Source organism: Anolis sagrei, chromosome 3, assembly GCF_037176765.1.
Source record: "Anolis sagrei isolate rAnoSag1 chromosome 3, rAnoSag1.mat, whole genome shotgun sequence".
Classification (NCBI taxonomy): domain Eukaryota; kingdom Metazoa; phylum Chordata; class Lepidosauria; order Squamata; family Dactyloidae; genus Anolis; species Anolis sagrei.
Genome location: NC_090023.1, coordinates 204,024,772 through 204,048,205, shown reverse-complemented (window position 1 = coordinate 204,048,205; position 23,434 = coordinate 204,024,772). Strand labels below are relative to the sequence as shown.

At 36.4% G+C, this 23,434-nt stretch overlaps 1 protein-coding gene across 1 annotated transcript in view; it reads right to left on the bottom strand.

Moving 5' to 3' along the window:
* The window catches only part of PDZD8 (PDZ domain containing 8), a 47,966-nt gene that overhangs the window by 14,614 nt on the left and 9,918 nt on the right, over nt 1-23,434 (bottom strand). The window contains exons 2-3 of the mRNA XM_060768504.2: nt 14,895-15,017; nt 9,667-9,769 (exon numbers count right to left, since the gene is read on the bottom strand). Coding sequence (XP_060624487.2) covers nt 9,667-9,769; nt 14,895-15,017 — 226 coding nt within the window. The remainder of the gene's footprint in view (nt 1-9,666; nt 9,770-14,894; nt 15,018-23,434) is intronic.

Here is a 23,434-nt window from a genome sequence, read left to right as displayed (position 1 = left end):
GACAATTCAGATATTTTAAAAACTCTCTGGTGGAATCAAAATTTGGGTACTAGTGATTCATAGTTTTTGAAGCATGCATTTAGATTTAGGTGAGTGTGTATACTCTTACACACACTCATCCAAACCTAAGTGCATGCTTCAAGCACTATGTTATGTGGTCAGAGTCTTAGATTGAGATCATTCTCATTCTCTCTTGCTCACACAATTCCTGACAAAGAGTGGGGTGTTTTTTGTGTGTATCACTACCAGCACAGGTTTTCCAAGACTATTTACCATTCTGTTTTGTTTCAAATGACAACAAAAGGAGAGCCAGATGATCATAGTGCTAAACAAACAATACCATTTTCAGCTAGTGATATCCTTCCTATCCATATTTCTCATTAAGTAACTGTTGTAAACAGAGCAGGAAAACAAGAGCACACACACAGGAACAATATTAACTAGGCTATATTAGAATCTTGTAAATAGGCTTCAGTACTGTACTTTACTCGGAAAACACCAGGCAAGCTTTAAAATGCTACTCAAAACCAAGCTCAATGAACTATCTTGTTTACTTAAGTCAAGAAAACAAACACAGTTACCACTTTTACAAGCCGGTCCTACTGTTTATATAAAGAATTAGCTTTCATACCAAGACAAATTGAAATCACTAGTCATTGTAAATCAAATCCAAATAGGAAACATGGCTGTCTGCAAATAGTATTTAAATCTCTGTCTTGTGTCCAATATTTATGCAAGCAAACAAGCAGATTATTATGTGAACACAAAACAGATCGTCAACACAGTGCATCTGTAGGGAAAAAAAATAGTCCTATTTCCTTTTTTATAGGACTATGGGTGACTTAAGAGGGGGAAAGCCCTTTCACCTTAGATACTTTGCAGTTCCAACAATACCATCAAGTCTGTGTATTAAGCCACACCAATAACAAACAGAACTGGAACTAACTCATCCATTAGACCATACAGAGTGAATCACTAATGTGTGTAAAAAAATAGCTCCTAATGTTGTAATCAACTGGTTGTTATTGTCTACCTTCAAGTCATTTTAAACTTATAGGTTTATTTTTTGCAAGATTTGTTCAGAGATGGCTTGCTTTTGCCTTCTTCTGAGGCTAAGAGAGTGTTACTTGCCCAAGGCCACCCAATGGGTTTCCATGGCTGAAAGAAATTTGAACCTTGGCCTCCAGAGTCAAGTCACTATACCACTCTGGCTCGTAGTCTATTTTTAACCAACTAAATTATACCTGCATGTTTCACAGTTTAAAAAGCATTCCTATTGTCTATTGAGGACTCAAAATAAAACAGAATGGTCCTTTATAACATATGGCATAAGATTTTGTGGAGGGCTAGATGAGAATGAGAAAAAGCCTTTTACCTATTTGGAGAAAATTAATCAATTACCCAGAATCTATCATGTTCAAACTTTAAAGGTGGATTATATTTAAAGACAGTCTGTCAGCAAAATAAATAAATCAGCTGCCAGAATGCTAGTTGAGGCTTGTAGTCTTAGAGAGCAGAATTTGAGTATTGTGAAACAATAGAAAACAACTGTTTAATTAATTTATTATCACTATATTTATATTGCTAGAGAAAAGAACTGGCACTTTGTGAAACTCTCTATTTAGCTGCATTTGCATCTTGTGTGGGTACCATTTGTTGCTCCAGCACAAAAGAGTTTGGACCAGCTTTATATTAACGTATTCAGATCCCAATATTAACCTTGGAAGCACTACTCTCTAGCTCCCCATAGAAAAGATGCAGACAATAGGTAAATAATCATTTCCGTATGAACCCACATTTTTGGAATTTCCTTCTAAGACAACTTCATTTACCATCACATTTACCCTTTCATTTACCCTTTCATAATTTTCACTTCTGGTTCATTGTATTTTAATCTGATGTTTTGTGGATAATCTTTTTTTAAAAAAATTCTCAATCCCAATTCCTTATTTTAAAAACTGCCCAGTGGAGGCTTATCCATAAATATTTAGAATAAATATATATAATCTATTTTGATCACCAAGATTTCAGAAAGAGATGCATCACACCACAATCTCTGTTTAACTAGAGATGCCAGAAATTGAGCCTGTAATTTTACACAATTTATGCAAAGAAATATGGTTTAAATCTGAACTGCAATCTCATCTTTCAAAAATCTTCTCTCTGTATGACACTGTTGGGGGATCAGGAAGAGACAGCACTGAAATAAAAGCAAGGAGGGATGTGGCATCAAAACAGGGTTTTTTTCAAACTCTGTAGTTTTGGGGTTTTTTTTTGTTTTGGTTTGAGGGAATACTTTCCTCTTTTCTTCTCCTAAAATCTAGATTCTGCTCCAAACAGCCAGATGGGGCAATATTCAGCACATCTCTGAATACATTAAGAAAAGTGGCCTATGCTCACCAGCAGGATTGGAAATCAAGCCGAAATGAGCATATGTGACTACATAAATTAAGAATATATTATGCACAACATGTCAGTTACAATGAAATATTTCTAATACCACTGGCAGAAGATAAAGATTCATGGTATACATTTTTACTCTGGTGTCAAGATGACTAAGAAAGCTAAGTATTTTGCACTCAATATGAGAAAGCAACAGCTAGAGGGTCTGAAGAATACTACAAAATTCTCACACCTGAGAATAATTTGCTTTTGCATTTATAAATATTACACTCCACAAGACTCTGGTTTTCCTGAGAAGTGACATTTCCAAAAGGACCGAAATTTTCTGCACAGGATATTTTTGGGAGATGACGTGAGGAAGAGAGGTTAATCTCATTTGGCTTCTTTGACAGGATTAAAGACTGAAATGGCAGACTTCAATAAGCTCAATAAATTGCTAACAGCAAGAAACATTTGATTATGAATCTTACATTTGTAATATCAGCATTACTTGAAATTTAAGACCACTTTTTAAAACACTATGCATCATAGTACTTTCATATATAGAAATATATAGATAAATACAGTGTCAAAACTCAAGAGTAATTCATTACAAATAACTAGAAATTTACAATGATTTCCATCTCCATAAAAAGATATAATGTTATTGCAATTTGTCTGTACTTCACTGAAAATATGATACAATGGGCTAGATTCTTGATCCACTTCACGTATCATACTCACTCATGGTTTAGACTCTAAACATTAAGAGTGATAAGAATGAATTTTGAAATATGGAAAACCCATAATCTAAATACTGCAATTACATACTACAGCAAACATGTTACGAGAAGTGTTAAGACTGTATGCTTTGTATAGGAAAATATTTCAAGTTCAATCACTGGTATTTCCAGATAGAGCTGGAAAATAACAATGACTGAAACACTTATGAGTTGCTGCTAGGCAGTGCAGCAGTGGTCTGCTTCTGTACAAGGCAGTGTCCTGTGTCCATTGAAGATGCCATGTGAACTTGAACTTTTTATCTGCATAAATAAATTCTTGACATCCCACACTCAGTGCCCTTCCATGCAGAGTATTGCATCCAAATAATATAGCACATACACACAGTGTTGATTCCACTTGTAGCTTCAATATACAGGCATTCCCCGCTTATTCGATGGGTTAGGGACCAGAGCACTGTCAAAAAGTGGAAATGGAAGAAATGTGGAACCCTGTCTTATAAGCACAAATACTGTATTATAAGCACAAATATCAATATTATCAGCACAAATACTGTATCATGAACACAAATGTAGTATTATAAGCACAAATATTTTGTAAGACAAAAGATACACTATGAATGACTTCTATAGAGTACTGTCCACAAGAAGGCACTGGAATCAATTGAGAGAAAAAAGCCGTACATGGTCACAAAAATGTTGCACTAACATGACAAAAAAGTGGACCACGCGTTGAATGTATGAGTTCTGGTTATAATACAAAACAGTCGAAAGAATGGGCCATCAAAAAAAGTTTCATAAAAAAGCGGGGGACGCCTGTACTTGTTTCTACACTTCCTCCTCCACCACCTCAACACTGTCACTATGAAATCACAACCATCCCCATCATTATACTCGAACATTTTGGCTACACAGGGCACATTTCTTTACCATGCAGAAATCTATTTAGGAATTTTTACCATTTAGTGCACACAGTATGTCCAAAATCCTTATTTAGGTATGCAGTCAGCCAAGTATAAGATACGATTAATTTGCCTGCACAAAAATACCTGAATTACAACTGACATTTTAAGTGATGTGCTGGACAAGTTTAATAACCTAAAATCTTCATTAAGAATAAATTATGTACCAATATGCCATAACTGATATGAGATTAACGTTTTACTACTGTTTCATAATGTAATAAAAAGTGAAAATGCCAACACAAGACAGGAATGTAAAAAAAAGAAAAGAAAAAGAAAAATCTAAACCTGTGTTCCACATAGCTCTGGGCACATTTACTTCTGCTGTAATTCCCTATTGTTTGAAGATCATATTAATGAATCTGTTTAGTTCCTATTTCAATATACCTAAACATTACAACTCACTGATTTAAGTGGGCCTGCATTGGTGTTTTGAAACTGCAGTTAAAATTTAGTAATGGGAAAATGAAATACTCCTGAATATTTGCATAGCTTCATACCACATAAGATAAAGAATGTATGACTAGGTATAATAGATTATGCCAGCATAATCTGAGGAAGACCCTGAAGGTAGCTTCAATAGTTTTGTTGAATGCTGTCTGCCTAGAAGCCAGCAATATATCCATCACTACAGGTAGATAGTCCCCCTTCAACAAGGCCTGTTAGTCAGTTTTAAAGCTGCTATTTGAGTCAGCCTGCAGCTAGGTGAAAGACAGAATTTTGGTGGAGTATTCTTTGAGAAATCTTGGCTGCCTATTATTAGGTGAAGGTGCATTGAAAACTATGGAAGCCACAGATAACAGAGTGATTCCTTTTCCATCTGGAGTTTCTAGAGATGCTTGGAAATGAGTATGACACAGAAAAAGAACAGAGTCCTCAGATGCCACAATTATTGAGAGCATCTTGGACTTCCACCTATGCTTGGCGGTGGCTGGGAGGGCTTTCGCACAGTCAAAACTCGTGTGCCAGCTGCGACTGTACTTCGAGAAGTCTGACTTGACCATGGTAGTCCATGCCTTAGTTTCCTCAAAAATAAAGCTGTTGTTGTTGTTGTTACTCAAGGTTGGATTACTGTAATGCACTCTACGTGGGGCTGCCCTCGAAGACGGCCCGGAAACTGCAATTGGTGCAAAGGTTGGCGGCCAGATTGTTAGCTGGAACAAATTACAGGGAGCGGGCACACCCCCCCCCCCCCCCCCCCCCGTTTAAACAGCTCTGCTGCCTGCTGATAAGTTTCTGGTCCCAATTCAAAGTGCAGGTCATCACCTATAAAGCTCTAAACCAGGAGTTCTCAAACTAAGGCCCGAGGGCCGAATACAGCCCTCCAAGGTCATTTACCTGGCCCTTGCTCTGGGTCAATCTAAGTCTTGAAAGCACACAACAACAACAACAACCCTAGCCAAAAGTAGGCCCACACTTCCCACTGAAATATTAACAAGTTTATATTTGTTAGAATTGTTTTTCATTTTAATTATTGTATTGTTTTAAGTGGTTTTTTTGCACTACAAATAAGATATGTGCAGTGTGCATAGGAATTCATTCATGTTTTTTTCAAATTATAATCCAGCCCTCCAACAGTTTGAGAGGCTCTGACCTGGCCCTCTGTTTGAAAAGTTTGAGGATCCCTGCTCTAAACGGTTCAGGACCTGCCTATCTTTGCGACCATATCTTCCCCTATGAACCCACATGCTCTTTAAGATCTCTGGGGAGGCTCTGCTCTCACTTCCACCTCTGTCGCAGGCTCGTCTGGTGGGGAGAGAAAAGGCCTTCTCAGTCATAGTCCCTGCTCTGGAACTCACTCCCCAAGGAGATTAGGCTAGCACCCTCCCTTGTCCACCTTCTGCAAGGATTTAAAGACATGGATGTTCCATTTTGCTTTTAACTAGGCAATTCCCTTGACCGCTGGCCCAAGTTAGGACCCAAAAAATCTTGTCCTCAAACACTTTACAATTGTTATATCCAGGTCCTTAAGAGGTAAATCATTCTTACTCTCAACGCTGCTATACAATACTTACACTTTACTCATTAGCTGTATACTTTAATGCTGTGGCACCAGACTGCCCACACACGATGAGACATTGAACTTTGCTATTGGTTTTCGGTTCTGATGTTCGTTTTATACAGTATTTAATGTTGTTGCTTATATTTTGTTATATTGCTTTTGTTATTATTTTGTTGATATGCATTTTAATGTGCTATGTTTTAACTGTTCTGTTGGACTTGGCCCTATGTAAGCCACCCGAGTCCCTTCGGGGATATGGGGACGGGGTATAAAAATAAAGCTGTTGTTGTTGCTGTTGCTGTTATTATTATTATTATTATTATTATTATTATTATTATTGCTCTTCTGAAACTGGAGATAGACTTGGTCAGCTTGGTGGGTGTCATGCGACCAAAAAATGTCCTGTAGGAGGAAGATGGGGCATTTTAGATGGGCAGGGTAGCAAAACTCTCTGGACAACAAAGCAGAAGTGATTTATGAAGATCAGAGGCTGGAGAATATTCCTTTTCAAGGAAATCCTGGGGATCTAGGGGAAGTCCTGTAAGATGCTTGCAGTAGGAATCTTTGGAGTTAGAAGAGTAGTTCAACTCTACAGTCCTCATGATCTAATGAGATCTCTTTCCAAGCTTGGGAGCACTAGGGGCTCACCATCTTTGTCAACTTTATATGAGAATATGGTTTTGCTTATATATTGGGTAATTTGGATTGTCACCACCTCCTCATGGAAAAGGAATCTATTTGTTAAAGCACACCTCTCTGCTGCTACAAAAAGCGAATCTCACAACTGAGAGGAAAATTGGTGGTGCTGAATACTGCCCATAGAAAGTTGAACAGTATCCATTTAAAAGGAAAAACGATTTAGTCACATGAGCTGTATCCTAAAATGGCTACACATCTGAAAGATCAATCTGGGAGGAATGGGAAAGAAAACATGCCTGGAGCCATGAACAATTTAAAGGCCCCTGCCCTCCTTAGCTTCATTCAGGAGGAAATGGAGGGACATCATCTCCAGGAAGAGGGTAAATTTCTCAATTAACCTGAACAATCAAAAACAAAGAAAAGGCCTCAAAGATCAAAAACTAACAAACAAAATACCCTGGGGTTTTAAGGCAATGACCGCCTTTCAGAATACAGTTTTAAGCAATCCAAGAGTTCTTCTCCTCAAAAAGAATCCAAGTACAAGGCAGTCCCCAAGTAACAAACATGATAGATTCTGTGGGTCTGTTCTTAAGTTGAATTTGAATGTCAGCCAAAACAGGTACATTTTTAAGTGTAACTTCAGATAGATAGATAGATAGATAGATAGATAATGTACGTGTGTGTGTGTATACATATATGCAAGCTTTGGATGGCATAGGGAAGAGTTAACACCCCTGTGGTGTTTGTTTTGCTGTCTGTACCCCTGTTCAGAAGATTTTATCTCACTGATTATAAAGCTTCAGTTGAGACACCTTTTCCCCATGATAGTTCTTTCAGCAGTAAATTTCCCTTCTGAGGGGTAGATTTCTTTAACTTCCTATCATCTCAGAATTGTTCTTAACCATAAGTCATTTCCAAGTAAGATGTTTGTAACTAGGGGACAACCTGTACTTCCATTAACAGTTTCATTCAGTTTTGCTATTTAAGTATTCTTAAACTCGATACAAGTAATTTAAGTTCTGTTCAAGCACATGGTACTGGCATCATTGTAATGGTTGAAAGACTGTGATCTTCTACATTAAACAAACTTCGTCTATTTCAAAACGCAGTTAAAAAGCTTTCTTGGAACTTTAACTCACGGATTTGTATTCATCAATCTGGTCATATGAATAGCAATACTGCCCTCTGGTGTTTAAATTTATTCAAACACAGAAAAGAAATAGCATGATGAATATACAAAATGACAAGCATGAGCTGAGCAAAAATTGGAAATCATGCCGCTAACTCAGTTATGAACAGATGGCAAAATTCATTTGACAGAAATCTAGAACACATTTAGCCAACAGACTGCCATGTGTTCAGTTATTTTGTGAATATATTTCATACAAAGAGAGAAAAATGATTATAACTAGTCATTACACAAGTCTTGATTGCTAGAATTATTTCTACTACTTTCTCTCTTTTGCTCAGATTGTTTTCACCCCAATGCTAAGAAGTAGGAAAGACACTAAGCAAGTTTTCTGGCCACAAGGAGATGTGAATTCTAATCTACTCCGGAACAGTAGCACTTTAACAAGCCAGCTCTCAATGAATATAACCTGTGGAAAATAAACTAGAAACTAGCAAAAAAAAAATAAGGTGCATATACACTACAGAATTAATGCAGCTTGACATAACTTTAAATGCCATGGCTCAATGCTATAGAAGTATGGGAGTGCCAGTTTAAAGAGGTATCATCACTTTTTGCAACAGAAGGTTAAAGACCTTCTAAAGCTGAAACTCCCATGATTCCATAACCTTGAGCCATGCCAGTTGAAAGGGATGTCAAACTGTATTAATTCTACAGGGTAGATGCACCCCTACTCTCAGTAAAGAAAGCATTTCATGCTCCTAAACTAGTAAAGACACTACACAGAGTTTTATTTATCAATAGGACAAACCTTTTAATGTTTTATCAGGGGAGGGTCAATTTTGATTTTATACTGTTTTTTTATCAATGGCATTTAATTGTTGCCAACATTGTAAACCGCCTTGAGTCCCCTCCGGGGTTGAAAAAGGTGGTATATAAATACTGAAAATAAATAATTCAAAACATCTGTTCACAGAGATACTATACCTTTACAAAACTTTATATACTTCATTATTTTTTAATTTTTATTTAGCTAACGGGCAGCCATTTCCCACAGTCATATCAGAAACTTCTACTGGAATGCCATAATGCTGATATAACCTTATCCCAATCTATGAACTGAACTTATACAGAACAACTAAATTTGACAACTGCCATATCGAATGATCACAAATGAATGAATCTATGAATTATATTTATATTCTAGGTTTAAAAAAATCATGATTTTGCCCTCTTCTTGGCATAGTTGTGAAACTGCAGAAATCAACACTGGGATGTACGTTTTACTCTTTCTCAGTTCTCCATGCATGGGAAGACTTGTTAACACTATCTTTTTCTCAACACTGCTTCCTTTCCTGGAACTGTTTTTCAAAATTGAGGGTCATGTAATTTGTAGTCTGAGGCACCAAGGAGCAAATGATGACTAAGTTGACATAAAGGAAAAGTATAAAGGCCTTATTTTCTGGGAAATGTTTGGAAGAAGTGGCTGGTTATTTATCTACAGAAAATGATGCTGATCTTCTCCAGAAAAAAAGAGAGAGGCAGAGAGAAGACGTATCAAAAAGAGAAATGGGTCTAAATAGAATTAATTACAAATGCTATATTTATTGTATTTTTTATCATCTAAAGAAGTTAAAGATGACATAGATATTTCAAGAGGGTTGTAGATCATATTTTCTGGCCATATTTCATGAACCTCTGAGGTCAAGAAGTGGGTGATTCCTTATGACTGCATTTGCAGTAAAAGTTCTTATTTGTTTACATGAAACAAGGAAAGAAAAAGGCCTGTAAATAAGAATACCAAATATATACCGTTTTGATGAAAGTTCGTTGTTTTTCTTCCCAAACATTCTCACTCAGTTCAAATGTGCAATGAATAGTGACTTCCCTCTCATAGGATCCAAAAATAAGTAACCTGGAATGCAAGAATATTAGCAACATTAGTATTCAATAATGTTGTTACCATCATTTTTTTTTACATTTCTTGTAATACCGTAACTATGTTAATTTGCTCATATTAAGCAGAATGTACAGATATATACAAGTATTTTCACAACTCAACGTTGTTTGTAACATCAGAAGTGCAATGAAGCATTTACTCCCTCTAGTGGAAAAGACAATAAATCAGAAGTGTTCAGATCCAGTTTCTTCACTTCCCCAAGAGAGCAAGCTGGATCTTCTTGTGCCACTCTTATCTTGAAATCCGGCAAAAGTAGTAGTTAAGCCTATTCTTTCAAGCTGTGAAAAACATAATTTATTCCTGAAACCTCAGAAACACTCAAGACGGAAAAAGAGGTCTCATAGTTTATTGATATATGTATTGTGGATTATGTTTTTATGCTTTTAAACTGTATACTGTTGTTTGTTATAAGTTGTTGTAAACCGCGTTGAGTCGCCGGCTAGGCTGAGAAACGGCGGTATACAAGTATCGCAAATAAATAAAATAAATAAATAGTTTTCTGAGAATTTTAATTATTGAGAATGACAAATAAATTCTGAGAATTTTAACTATTGAGAATGACAAATAACCCACCAAAACCATGTTTAGGTATATGTGAAAGTTTCCCAGATGCTAATAGCCTTTGGCCTGTTTTCCATTTGTCTTCAAAGACAGTGCCATATGAAGAACAATCTGTAGTCTTTTAAATTAAGAAAGACATCGATTCTGGCTGATGCTGTGCTTTCATTCCAGCGTAATACATGTGCACCAGTGGCTTTATTTGTAGAATATTTATTTGTTGCTTGAAATACTTCCATGACTCACCTTGATTTAAATGTTTTAGCTTGTACTAGACTAATTTTAAAGTATATGATCCAACTTTATATGCTTGCCATTTCTAAGCTTATATTTAGCTTTCATATTCAAATTGTCTTTAGATTAATAATAGCTACAAAAAGAACTGATTGAGAAATATTGTTGTCACAGACCTGCTGGTGTAATTATAATAGTGGGCTAACAAGGTCAAGAAGAAAAAGACCATGGAAACAGCAGTGGCAAAGCTAAGCAAACAAATGCATCAGCAGCCTGATGTTTGGGTGGATTATCACACCCAGTATAATCTGGAAGCTATTTTGAAAAGTTACATGTGATGACTTTGTCCTTCCTTGCCATTACCCCATGCCTCTGGAAAAACTGCTATTGCTAGCAGAATGGACCTTCTGGCTTGCTCACATGAAATGCAGCATATTGCTCAATGCTGCCTTCATGAAAATTATGTATTTTATTTCCCTCTTCTTTCTTTCTAAGCTATTTTCCCAATGGTGATTGTTGTTTCCGCAGGGCTTTGTTTTGGGCATCCTCAGGTCTCAGGTTGGCAGCCCCACATGTCTTTGTTGATGGTGTCCATCCATCTTTTCTTTGGCCATCCACATGGTCATCGTCCTGCAATCTCCAAATGTAGTTCTGTTTGTGGTACTCATGTTAGTTCTCTTCTCATGACATGGCTGTACCACTGTAGTCTTGCTTCCTGCATTTTCTCGCTAATCGCTTATATTCCTAGTCTTTGACAGATGTCATCATTTGGCACATGGTCAAGATGTGTCAAGCCACGTGTCCATCTTAGCATTTTCATTTCCATTGTGTTAAGGGTTTGTTCATGTTTCTTTTTGGTTGCTGGCCAGCACTCTGCCCCATAGAGGGCTACTGGGCAAACAACTGTTGTGTCGATCTTAGCCTTGAGTTGTTCAGGCATTTTTGAGTCGCACAGAATGCCAGCAGTTTGCCAACATTTCAACCAGGCTGCACTTATTTGTCTGGCATTGTGTCGCCATCTATGGTTTTTGGTGCTATGTTTTCTGCATAGGGATGCACAGTCTGCAAATCTGCTGTTGCAGTGTCCATGAAGAGTATGAATAGTAATGGTGGGAACGCTGATCCCTGATGTATGCAACAGTGATGTTTAAGGGTGGTGAAATCCCTGCTGGGCAGCGGACCATACTTGTTGTATTATTACATAGTAGCTTTATCCATGTTACACAGTCTTCTGGTATTTCATGTGACTGTAGTGCTTGCCAGATAAGATCATGGGGAGCCCGATCAAATGATTCAATTTATGGGTTCACTTACATTACAATAAACATAATCCAGAACTATTTTCTTAAACTATACTTAATCTCTGGGGCTAATTTTAGTCTATTTGTGACCTTTCATTACTCTTTTTCAACACTTATTTTGAAATGGAAGTTTACCATTCCTTTGTGTTTTGTTGACATGCATGGCAGTATGTGTTCCAATGTCTCTTAATCATTTTAAATGTTTGGTCCTCTTTATGATGTTGGGATTTTTACTCTCATGACAAATCAGTCTATCCAAGAGTTTGAGATGATGAAGGTTGCAGTTAAAAGACATAAAGAAGGATACATCTCCCTTTCCTGTAATGTCACTTAGCAATGTTTAAAACTTATTAATGCAAAACAAGATTTGATTATTTTGATTTAAGCAGACACATGAACACCTACTCAGAAACACACAAAATAGGAAACCTTACTTACATATAAGTGTGCTTGAGACAGGGAAGCTAAATTATTTTAGTTCTGTCAATAATCATTTACAAAATAATGGACATTTCATATAGATATAAAAGCAAGTACTGATCTGCTAAGGATTTTATAACCAAGTACTGTATATTCTTTCCCTACACATGAGATTACTTTTTGAGAGAAATCGGGGCTTCAAGAGATCTCCCTTAACCGCCGAAGCCGTAAAGAGTGCGGCCTTGACGTTTCAGAGCATAGACGACATCCATGGCGGTGACGGTCTTCCTCTTGGCGTGAATACCACCCAATTGATTTTAAAAATCCACATTTTTATATTGGATGTCTTTTGATCTGCTTTAAAATCAGAGAGGAATCATAATTTGACTGCAGTATTTCAAAATATCATATTATCCCTAAGGCTAAAGTGAAACTTGCCTGCTTATATCTGAAATGCTATATTTGGCTGTGTATCCATTAAGATTCTATAATTAAAAATTGTTGATTTAAAGGGAGGATAAAGAAGCAACTATTAAGAATTTAAAGCTGATAAATTATCAAGTATTACCCAAGAACTGAAATATAAGGCAAAGCATTACATGCAGCAAGGCAATATTTAATTCTTGCTGATATTGTTTCTTATTTTTATATTTTGTCTTCTATATCTTAATGTTTGTGAGGGTTGGAAACATATTCTTTTTTCCTATTTATTGATACATCCATTCAATTAACAAACCTTTGCTATACAAATCTTATCTCGATATAAGTTATTCCAAAAGTCACTTTACATTATATAACACTTTACACATTTCTTAGATGTGTATCTCCCATTACCCATACCCCCCACCCATGTTCCCCCTCCCTCCTGGGACAGCAATTCCAAATGATGTCATTGCATCAGTTTAACTGTGTGGAAGGTACTATATCTTCCACACAGTTCATATAGTTCAAGGTACTATATCTATCAACTTTGTCTATTTTATTGATTAGAATAGGCCATTTCATATACCAGTTTTGTTTTGTACGACTATTCATATACTAGTTTTTCCTTTGATTAATTAAATCATTGATTATATAAGATAAGACCACCATATTTCTAAATCCCATTTTGTATTGTCTCTCCATCCTCGGACTACTGTAACCTGTACTGCAGCTATCATATATTTTAGGATTTCTGTCCAATTATTGTTATCTCCCTTTGCCTCTATAGTGAGAGACATGAATCTCTCTTTATCCAACTTTAATTTTTTCCCTATTATTTCTTCTATTACATTTCTTATTTTACTGTAATTGTTCTTAATTTTTCTACAATCCCACTACATGTGGGAGAATGAACCTATTTCCCCCATACTTATGTCAACATTTGTTGGAAATATTTCCCATTATATGAGTTAATTGAAGGAGGGTTCTATACCATTTAGAGATTATTTTCTTTGATCCTCATATGTTTAATTTTCTGAATGTTGTCAATCCAAGACCTGAATAATTTCTCGTTAAAGTTATTTTTTTTTCCAATTCTCTATAAGGGTGGTTTTTGTGTTGTAAGATAAGGTGATTAATTCCTTGTACAATAACCCAACAATTCCAAGCCCAATCAACCAAGTTAAAATTTAACACATTAAAACGCATAAAAATATAATAATAATATATAAAAGGCATCAAAAGCAACAACCAATAGTATAATTCAAGATAAGATAAAAAGGTCTTTGCATTTAATCTTGCCCTAGTTTGAAAATTTTCCATTGGGCTCCACAAAGTCCCCTACCTTTTTGATACCATTTTCTTACAGGGCCTTTATTAGGTTCCTGAATGTCTTGTCCTTATTTTCCAAGTTTTCTAATGGGAAAGGGTCAATTTTATATATTTATAAATTATTTTGCCATTTTTTCCCAATTAACAACATTGTTAAGCAGGGGCCAACCTTTAAGTTCTTTATTTTTTTTTGTCTACTCTCTCTCTCATACATGTTCCCCTTTTCCAACTATTTCCTTCCTTTTCTAATTGCACCCTTCCTTTTGACCATTCCAGTTCAAATTCTAATGACCTGGCTAACTGACTTGCCTCATAGTATACTCCCAAAGAACCCCCCCCCCCCAATCCACCCACATATTCTTAATATAAATTTCTATATAGACCTGCTTTATGTTTATCACTGAAAGTATATGGTTGCCACATTGCAAAAAGCCACATTTAACATAACAGGACTTGCATATGATTTTACTGTTAATATCTGAAAACAAGTAGTGTCACTTTTAAGAAAAAGAAAGGATTGTTTTGCAGCGCACTTACAAATAATACTAACCTAGATTAAAATGTGCTGCTAATAGTTATTATCAATATCTCACAGCAATCTTCAGTTAGTGAAGAGATATCAAATGTTGTGCTTATTGTAACTGAAAACATTTTAAAGAAAAATCAGTTGTACTTGTGCACATAGTTGGACTTGTGTTGATATCTTATCCTTACTTTTAAGTTCCACAGGCCTAATCCACAATCTAGTTCAGGCCATATGCATGAATTTAAGAAACTCTATCAAATCAAAATTAGAAATAGTTCTAAGTACTTACCTTGCACATTCTATCAAGGAAAGTTTCAATCGTCCTTCAGTTAGTGAAAAATCTTTTATACTGAGAAGCCGATCCTGATATTCTTCATAGGGCTCAACTTGAAATGGAAAGAAAGGCTTGAACCTAATTTAAAAGATAAATATAAATAAGACCGTGATATGAAACAATTACAAAATTATAGCTATGACAAAACAGAATAGAGTTCAGGAGTGAGGAGTAGAAGAAAGAAAATAGATATTTTGCAATGCTGTGATCTGTATTTTCACAAGTTAGCTCTATGGGAGACATCCACAGAAGCATAATGATCCCAGGAGGGGGAGGGGCAGAGGGTGGGACCAGACGCGGATCACCCTCAGGTGATCTCCCCATCCTTATGCTGGGAGGAAGGTGAGGCTTTGGCGGGCCCTCGGTCTCCGCATGTCTCTCCCTTCTGCCAGCATCGGGATGGGGCTTCGCCTCATCCTGACACCGGGTGAAGGGCAAGGCAAGCAACAGGCAAGGCGGCTTTGGAGCCACTTCACCTGCCACATGCCTTTTCACAAGGCCAGGCTTCTCCCGGCATTGAGGCAGGAACGCTTGTCCTGTCTTTATGCCAGGAGGAGGGCCCAAGGAAGGCATGCAGTGACTAAGAGGGCTCACAGCCATCACATGTCTTCCTCCCTTGTCCTTTCGGCGGAGGATGGGGGAAATTTTGAGGGCCGGGCATAAGGGCTCAGAGGGCCGTTTCCGGCCTGTGGGCCTTAGTTTGCCCATGCCTAATGTAGATGCACCCTGAGTTATTGGAATATGGGTATCTAGGACAGGCATGGGCAAACTTAGGCCCTCCAGGTGTTTTGGACTTCAACTTTCAGAAACCCCTGCCAGCTTACTGGCTGTTAGGAATTGTGGGAGTTGAAGTCCAAAACACCTGGAGGGCCTAAGTTTGCCCATGCCTGATCTAGAAGATATGTATTCAAATGCAGTAGACTATTACTATCCAATGTTCCATTAAATCAATTTCTTGGAAAAAAGCAGAGTGCCTTTTTGTTACAACATCCTAAGACAATGCAAAACATTCTTTTTTCATATCGTTCTGTGCATTTTATCACAGCTCAGACCTCATGATCTACTCTTCCACAGAGTATCTTTGTTTTTCATGAGAACTGCAGAATCATTCCCAACAGGATGAAACATTTTCCTTCACTGTCAAGCAAAGCATCAATTTAGCCGTTAGGCACCAAACAGAAGGATACTGCAATGATCTCTGGAATGTCATTAAACCCAGTGTTAATGACAGGCAAATCTAGAGTTTGGAAGCAATGAGTTACAGGTATCATAATTAGCCTAAAAGTACTGGGGTGGGGGAGAGAACAACGGTACATGAAAATCATATTTTAAAAATATCATACTGAGGAGAATTGGTTTATTATTTATTTAGTGGTGCAAGGTGTTCAGGTTTTTTGTCACTTTCAAACATTACTTTTAGATTTTATAGATATTATGACAGAGAACATTCATTCCATTCTCTTCTTATTCCTATATGCATATTTTAACAAAGAAATGAGCTGAGCATCAAATGATTTAATGAATTACCTTTTCATCATTGCAACAGGCAACTTTTAACACACTTTGAAAAGTAAATCAATACTTTAAATAAATACTCGCATGCTCTGGTGAACCACAGCTTTCAATGTTTTGGAGAACTAGAACATTTCTTCTACCCCACCCCAGGTGTCATCAGTTTTTATTTAGCAACAGAGAATGATGACTACTCAGACTCTGTAATATAAAAGCACATTTTGAAGGGATACAGCCAAGCAATAACTAGCACCTTCAGTCAAATTGTAAGGATTATTAAAACAGCCTCCTTTATGGAGGAGGGAGAGGCATAACTTTTTTTCTTCCATCCTCTCCTCTTTAAAAATCCACTACAAGCACTTTCTTCACAAAACCCTAAGTTGACATGGAGAAAGAAAGTGAAACCAATGTCCAATGCAAAAACAAAAGACACATTTTGTGCTATAAATTCATTTTAGCCACTATCTGGCAGATGGTTTACTCCATAAATAATTTAATATCAATTTTTGCCGGAACGTCAATAAAGGAGAATATGACTTTTTCTACAGCTAAAATGGATTCTTATAGACTTCAAAGCTGGCAGTACAGGCAGTAATGCAAATGTTTGGGGGTCCACAATTTATGAACCCTAGCAGTTTAGACTTCTCAATATGGTTGGGATGAAAGTAAGAGTGCCTTAAGGTCACCAAATGCGTATCACCAGGTGACCTTTGGCCAGATGGAGGACAGAACCTGGATTTCCCAAGTCTCATTCCAGCACAGTCTAGACCAGGCATGGGCAAAATTCGTCTTCGTCGTCCCCCCCAGATATTTTGGACTGTAACTCCCACAATTCCTAACAGTGGTTGTTAGGAATTGTGGAAGTTGAAGTCCAAAACATCTAGAGGGCCAAAGTTTGCCCTTGCCTGGTCTAGACACTATATGAAACTAACCTTGCATAAGCCAATGTTTTAGAAATATAAGAATCTACCTAGACTTCTGGAAGGTTCTGGAATAAAACTATTTCTAAAAAGTAGGTCATATTTCTGAACATACTATGGCATATTCTTTTATATTCTGTTGACTGGGAAAAGGAGGGGTATAAATTTCATAGATAAGGAATAAATAAATAAATATAGCTTCATTGATAACCATGAAGCAATGACCACCAAGCATCTGCTCTACCCAAACTGAGCTTTTGCTAACATTGCATATACAGGCCAAGATCCATTACTCCAGAGGTAGGAACTGCATGGCCTATAATTTCTAGCATTCTGCAAAACTGTCTATTCTGGCTAGGGCTGCAGGGACTGGCAGCCTAACAACATTATATAGTTTGTTAAAGCAACATTAAATGATAGGAAATTTCACATATTTAACATTATGTTAAACTATAGTACCTTCAAAACTAGAATAAGGTGAAGGCATTAACTAAGAAAGTCAGTGTGATATAATGATTTGAGCACTAGATTACAATTTGGAGAGAAGAGTTCAAATCCCCTCTGAACCATGGAAACCCACTGGGTGACTATGGGCAAATTCCACTCTCTCAGTTTGAGAGGGAGGAGAAGACAGATCTTCTTTGAACAAGTCTTGGCAAGAAAAATCCCATGATAGATTCTCCTTGGGTTGCTATAAGTCAGAAACAACTTGAAGGTACAAAGCAACAAAAATGGTTAAAACTGTGTAACTAATAAAATTTAGAATACACAAGAGGTTTACAGATGAATAAAATCCAGTTGTATTCATGTACTGATGGATCAGTATCTGCAAGCTCAGCTAATTTCTTCTTCTCTGAATTTGGAAAGAAGGGGGGCTTTCTCTAGAACACATTTTGAGAAAATATGAAGTAAACACGAATAGGATTGGACTATGGCTTCTGATTTTTTAATCAATACTATTTCCAGATGTACTACAGAACTTAATTTCCCCAATTTACTATCCTTTTCTGTGCTTTAAAGCAAACAACTCCAGAAGAATGTAAAGCCCATTTAGACTGCTCAGCAGAGTGTACAGAAATGCTAGCTTTGTGCCACATGATGATGCTGAGATGGCTTGAAACACATGAAAAAACTGTTCTCTTAAGATCTATTTGTAAAAACTAGAGGACATCACAGGAGGAAATGATAATTACTTTGGGAATTGAGTTGAGTCAGATTCGAACACCAAAGATAAAAAGAGTGAAATCTGTCAAATATATATCAGATAAACATTTGCATGTATTGAGATATAACAATAAACAATAGATTTCATTAATCTACAAAACATAGGGTGGTTTTAACCAACCCATGCATTCAGAGTAGCTACAAGGAGGTGGGAATCTTTTGCTTTTCGTATTACATCTAAACATTACATTGTAGTTAATCTTAACCATGGTTCATCAAAATAAGATAAAGTTGTAAAAATCAAGGTTTTAAATTGTTTTCTTCCAGCAAATCACAGTAGTTTGTCAGAACTAGGACATAATTCTTAATCAACAGTTAATAAACATTAAAAAAATAAAAGCTCTAAAATAATATTTCCAATTGATTGTGGGAAACATTTAAAAATGCAAAGTTCTTTAATGTAGATTTTTCACATTTCAAATACAACATCTATTAAACACAAGATAAACTACAAAAGAGCTTTCTCAATAGGGACAGCATTGAAATTATGCAGTTCTAATGAAATCTCTCTTAATATCTAATCCCAACTTCTTGTGTCAGTGTCATATCACTCAAATCATCATCTCATGTCTGTACTCTCAATGACCTCTGTGTCTAAGGGGATATCAAATGACTGGATTGCGAAACAAACCATTATAACAAGAATCAGGACAATTTTGTCCTCTTCACATAAACTAGTAATGCTCCTTAGAAATAATTTGTACTGGAAAGAACTCTAATAGTTAGTCATAATATTTTCTTTACCATATGCATATGTTATTACTAAACAATGGGTTCATACTATGGACTTCTACAAAGCCCCAGTCAAATAAGATGTGGCTACTGCAATGCATTTTGCATGAGGCTAACTTTGATAACTGTCCAAACAGCCATATCTGTTGCAGAGTTGCAGAATGTGAAACTCCAAGAACAAATTACTCTATTGCTCCAAAACTACACTGGTCTATAATAAATGGGTAATAGCGTTTGAATACATTCAAACTTCAGCTTATGTGAGCTTGTCAAGATACTACAATATGTATTATTGCTGTTCAGATACAGTGACCTTTGAAACATTCTTTTAGTACATCTTCCACTAACAAACTTTCATCCTGATGAGGCAGTTTGTGAATTCAATGCAGAATAATTTCCAAACTTTCCATAATTAAAGATGTAATTTTTCAAGAAAAAAGAAGATCAGCTCTAGATCCATTTCCTACCCTGCACAAAACACAAGACTTGCTCTGTAGCCAAATCTTGTTGATTTGTATTCCTTAAAAACTTTGCACTGGGTTGATTCAAGAATGTGCTGTTCACTCTTTTGAAAAACATATTTAGAGAAATAACCTCAGGAAAAGCCAAATAGTCCTGAAAAACAATCTCTTCTTTTCAGAGAAACATACAGAAATTTAGAGAATGGAGGAAAAATACTGATGAAATCATTTCAGTTTTAGGAAACTAATTCCTGGGCATATAGCAGACATCCAATACTCAAATTGAAGATACATTCTGAATGGAGTGGATGCTTCTATTTTCATGGGAGAGCATACAGGTAGCAATTCAATGCTTAAAGAAATACATTACTCAAGAGTTCAGTATTTTCAATGCTGAACTTTATATCCAAATAGGTTACAACCTTGGCCAATAGATGTAACCACTTAATTTTATTAATTATAAAATTGGTGGTTTGTCCTCTCATTTTCCCTAACTTTTTGAATAACAAAATATAAGATAAATATGCTTAGGCAGTATAGGACAGCAGCTGTCTCTTTAATACTCACACTCTTATACAAAAATATATTGTTACATATTTGGATTTTGTAATATGTAAAATAGTACCATTTATATGGCAAGCTATTAATTAAACATTGTACATTGTTAAAGCAATAAACTAAATTCAGGTCTAATATGAAAACAAGTATAGTATAGGTTGTTGGAGGTTTTTCAGACTGTATGGCCATGTTCTAGAAGCATTTTCTCCTGATGTTTAGTACAGTATAGTTCAATATAGTATGTATTTCATTCACATACCCACTGCCATAGGTTTCTGGCTTTTCCCCAGGGGGTGGGTGAGACATCCCCATGTCACCATGGTCTTCGAAATTTGTAGAAAATTAGCATCTTTAAACATATTTAATATCTGTATTCATATTTCTTCAATAATCTTTTGCTGCTAAAAATTTTCTAATTTCTGGGCTTTCAGCCCACCAGTCTCTTGTGTCTCCTTAATAACCAAGCAAGATGCAATTTCATCCTGTTCTCTCTCTCAGGTGTATAACATGTACAAAAAAAGCATAGCTACTTCAATATATCTGCTATTTTATTTAATGCAAAATTTAAGGAGTCTGCCATCAAACTAAAGAGAATACAATGAACAAGTTCTATAATCTTTCTCCAAATCACAATGCATAATATCTCAGAAAACTTTGTGATTTATTTTTTTAAAATACACCACAGAAAATATAAAACAATGATATCACTATAATCATTCTGTTTCTTTTCAGCTATGCTCTATGGCTCACAGCATAAGTTATGCTCTAAGACTAAAATTGTGTATTTTAGTTATGTTTAATTTATTGTCTTGCATTATTATTATTTGATATTTGAGGTTTAAGATGTTATCACCTGTTTTCAATTTTTTATTGTTTTCTTTACGGCATTGAATGTATGCTGCTGTTGTAAACTGCCCGACAGCCTTCCGGGGAGATAGGGCAGGATAGAAATAAAGTTTATTATTATTATTTCTTTCACTCAGCTTTCCAGTCCTTAACCTATATGACACACTTCCTCTTTCATTAAGATATATCACCTAGATTAATGAAAATCAGAGTTCTCAAGAGCAACAAAAAAAGTAAATGTGTGTTTCTCTTTTATGTAACAGACGAATATCCTTATTATATACCCAACTCCCGCACTGATTTAGCTGTGCTAAGCAGATTAGATATCTAATGGATGAACTGGCAAGACCTTGAATTAGAAAACATGACAGCTGTTAGTTTTCATACTACTGCAGTAGAAATATGTTTTCAACCAATCAGGTGTAAAAGGTGAACTAAAAGCAGAATCAATGCCCATGCTACAAAATAGCATTTGGCACCTTCAGATATGGAAGAAATACTAGAAAAAAAATCACATAAACTAAAATAAAGGCTTTGGAAGACACGGGGAGGAGAAAGAAGCCACAACATTTTCCATACTGGCTTGAAAATGGCCAGATGTCAACTCTCATATATGGTTCTGTGTTATCAAACATAACTATTTTAACTAAGTGTGCATTTGTATTCACTTTTTGGCACCAAATAAAGTTATCATTTGCTCATCTTCATGTAAGTAAACTCTTAAAAACACAAAGTTTGTTTAGAACTTTACCCTAGTTATCCAGTGTAGATTACTCCCAAGTTAAGTGTACACAGGATACATGGAATGTAGTCTTTATTTGTTTTTAGGAGGGGGTTAGGGGAAATGGCTAGCTTAGTAGTTTTGCCTGATTGTTTCATGGGGGCTCATTCCTTTTGCCCAGTCTTGGCTTGATTGCATGTTGGCAGTCTGCTCTATGCCTTAGATAAACAACAGCTTATCTGTTTTATGTATTAGAGAAGAAATAAAATGTGTACAGGAGGAAAAATATTTCAAGGGATTTTTTTATTAAACCAACCCAATTCAGACTGCATTTTTACTATTTAGCCAAGATGTAATTTATCACCCCAAAGTTATAAAACTGGATGTCCAAGTAAGATTTGTTTTATTCTATACTGTTGAATGTTATCTCAAAATAGTTTCTTCTTTACTCTTAAATAGTAACTTTAAAAGAAAGCGGCAACGTAAGTGGCATCTTAGTCCTCATTTCCCATTACTTTCTCCAGATGTCACTATTGAATACTATGTATTTTCACAGGAACAACCAAATTCAATCAAGTGCTATGTCATAAAGAAGGGAAAGATCTGCCAGCTACATCACCCACACCTCATGATCAACTGCATAAAAAACAGCTAAAAGACACAAAGAGGATGTTGTTCGGAATAAAGAAAACCTAGGGCCCCACACTGAATTCATAAGGTAGTATTTAGTTCTCAATTTTTTTTCTCCAGTGGAGAGGAATTAGTGTGAGAGTATGATGGTTTTTAGTGTTGGACTGAAACTTTGGGACACCCTATCTCTCCATAACAATTAGTGCATTCTCACCTAATAAAACTCCTGACTACACAAACACTCTATCAGACAACTCAGTTTAAACTCGCCTGATCAGTTTTGTAACTCTTAATAAAAACGTTCCTGTAAACCTCTGAGAGATGCAATCTATTTCCAGACAGAAGTCCATAGAATCATAGAGTTGGAAGAGACCTAAAGGGCCATCCAATCCAAACCCCTGCCAAGAAGCAGGAAACTCATATTCAAAGCACCCCCGACAGATGGCAATTCAGCCTCTGCTTAAAAGCCTCCAAAGGAGGAGCCTCCACCACACTCTGGGGCAGAGAGTTTCACTGCTTAACAGCTATCACAGCTAGGAAGTTCTTCCTAATGTTCAGGTGGAATCTCCTTTCCTATAGTTTGAAGCCATTGTTCCATATCCAAGTCTACAGAGCAGCAGAAAACAAACTTGCTCCCTCCTCCCTACGACTAGGATGGCCATCATGTCTCCTCAGCCTTCTCTAATGCAGGATAAACATGCCTAACCCTTTAAGCCACTCCTCATAGGGTTTGTTGTCCAGACTCTTGCCATTTTAGTCACCGTCCTCTGGACATTCCAGCTTGTGAACATCTCCCTTCAACTGCGGTGCCCAGAATTGGACACAGTATTCCAGGTGTGGTCTGACTATGGCAGAAATGAGGGGTAGCATGACTTCCCTGGATATAGACAC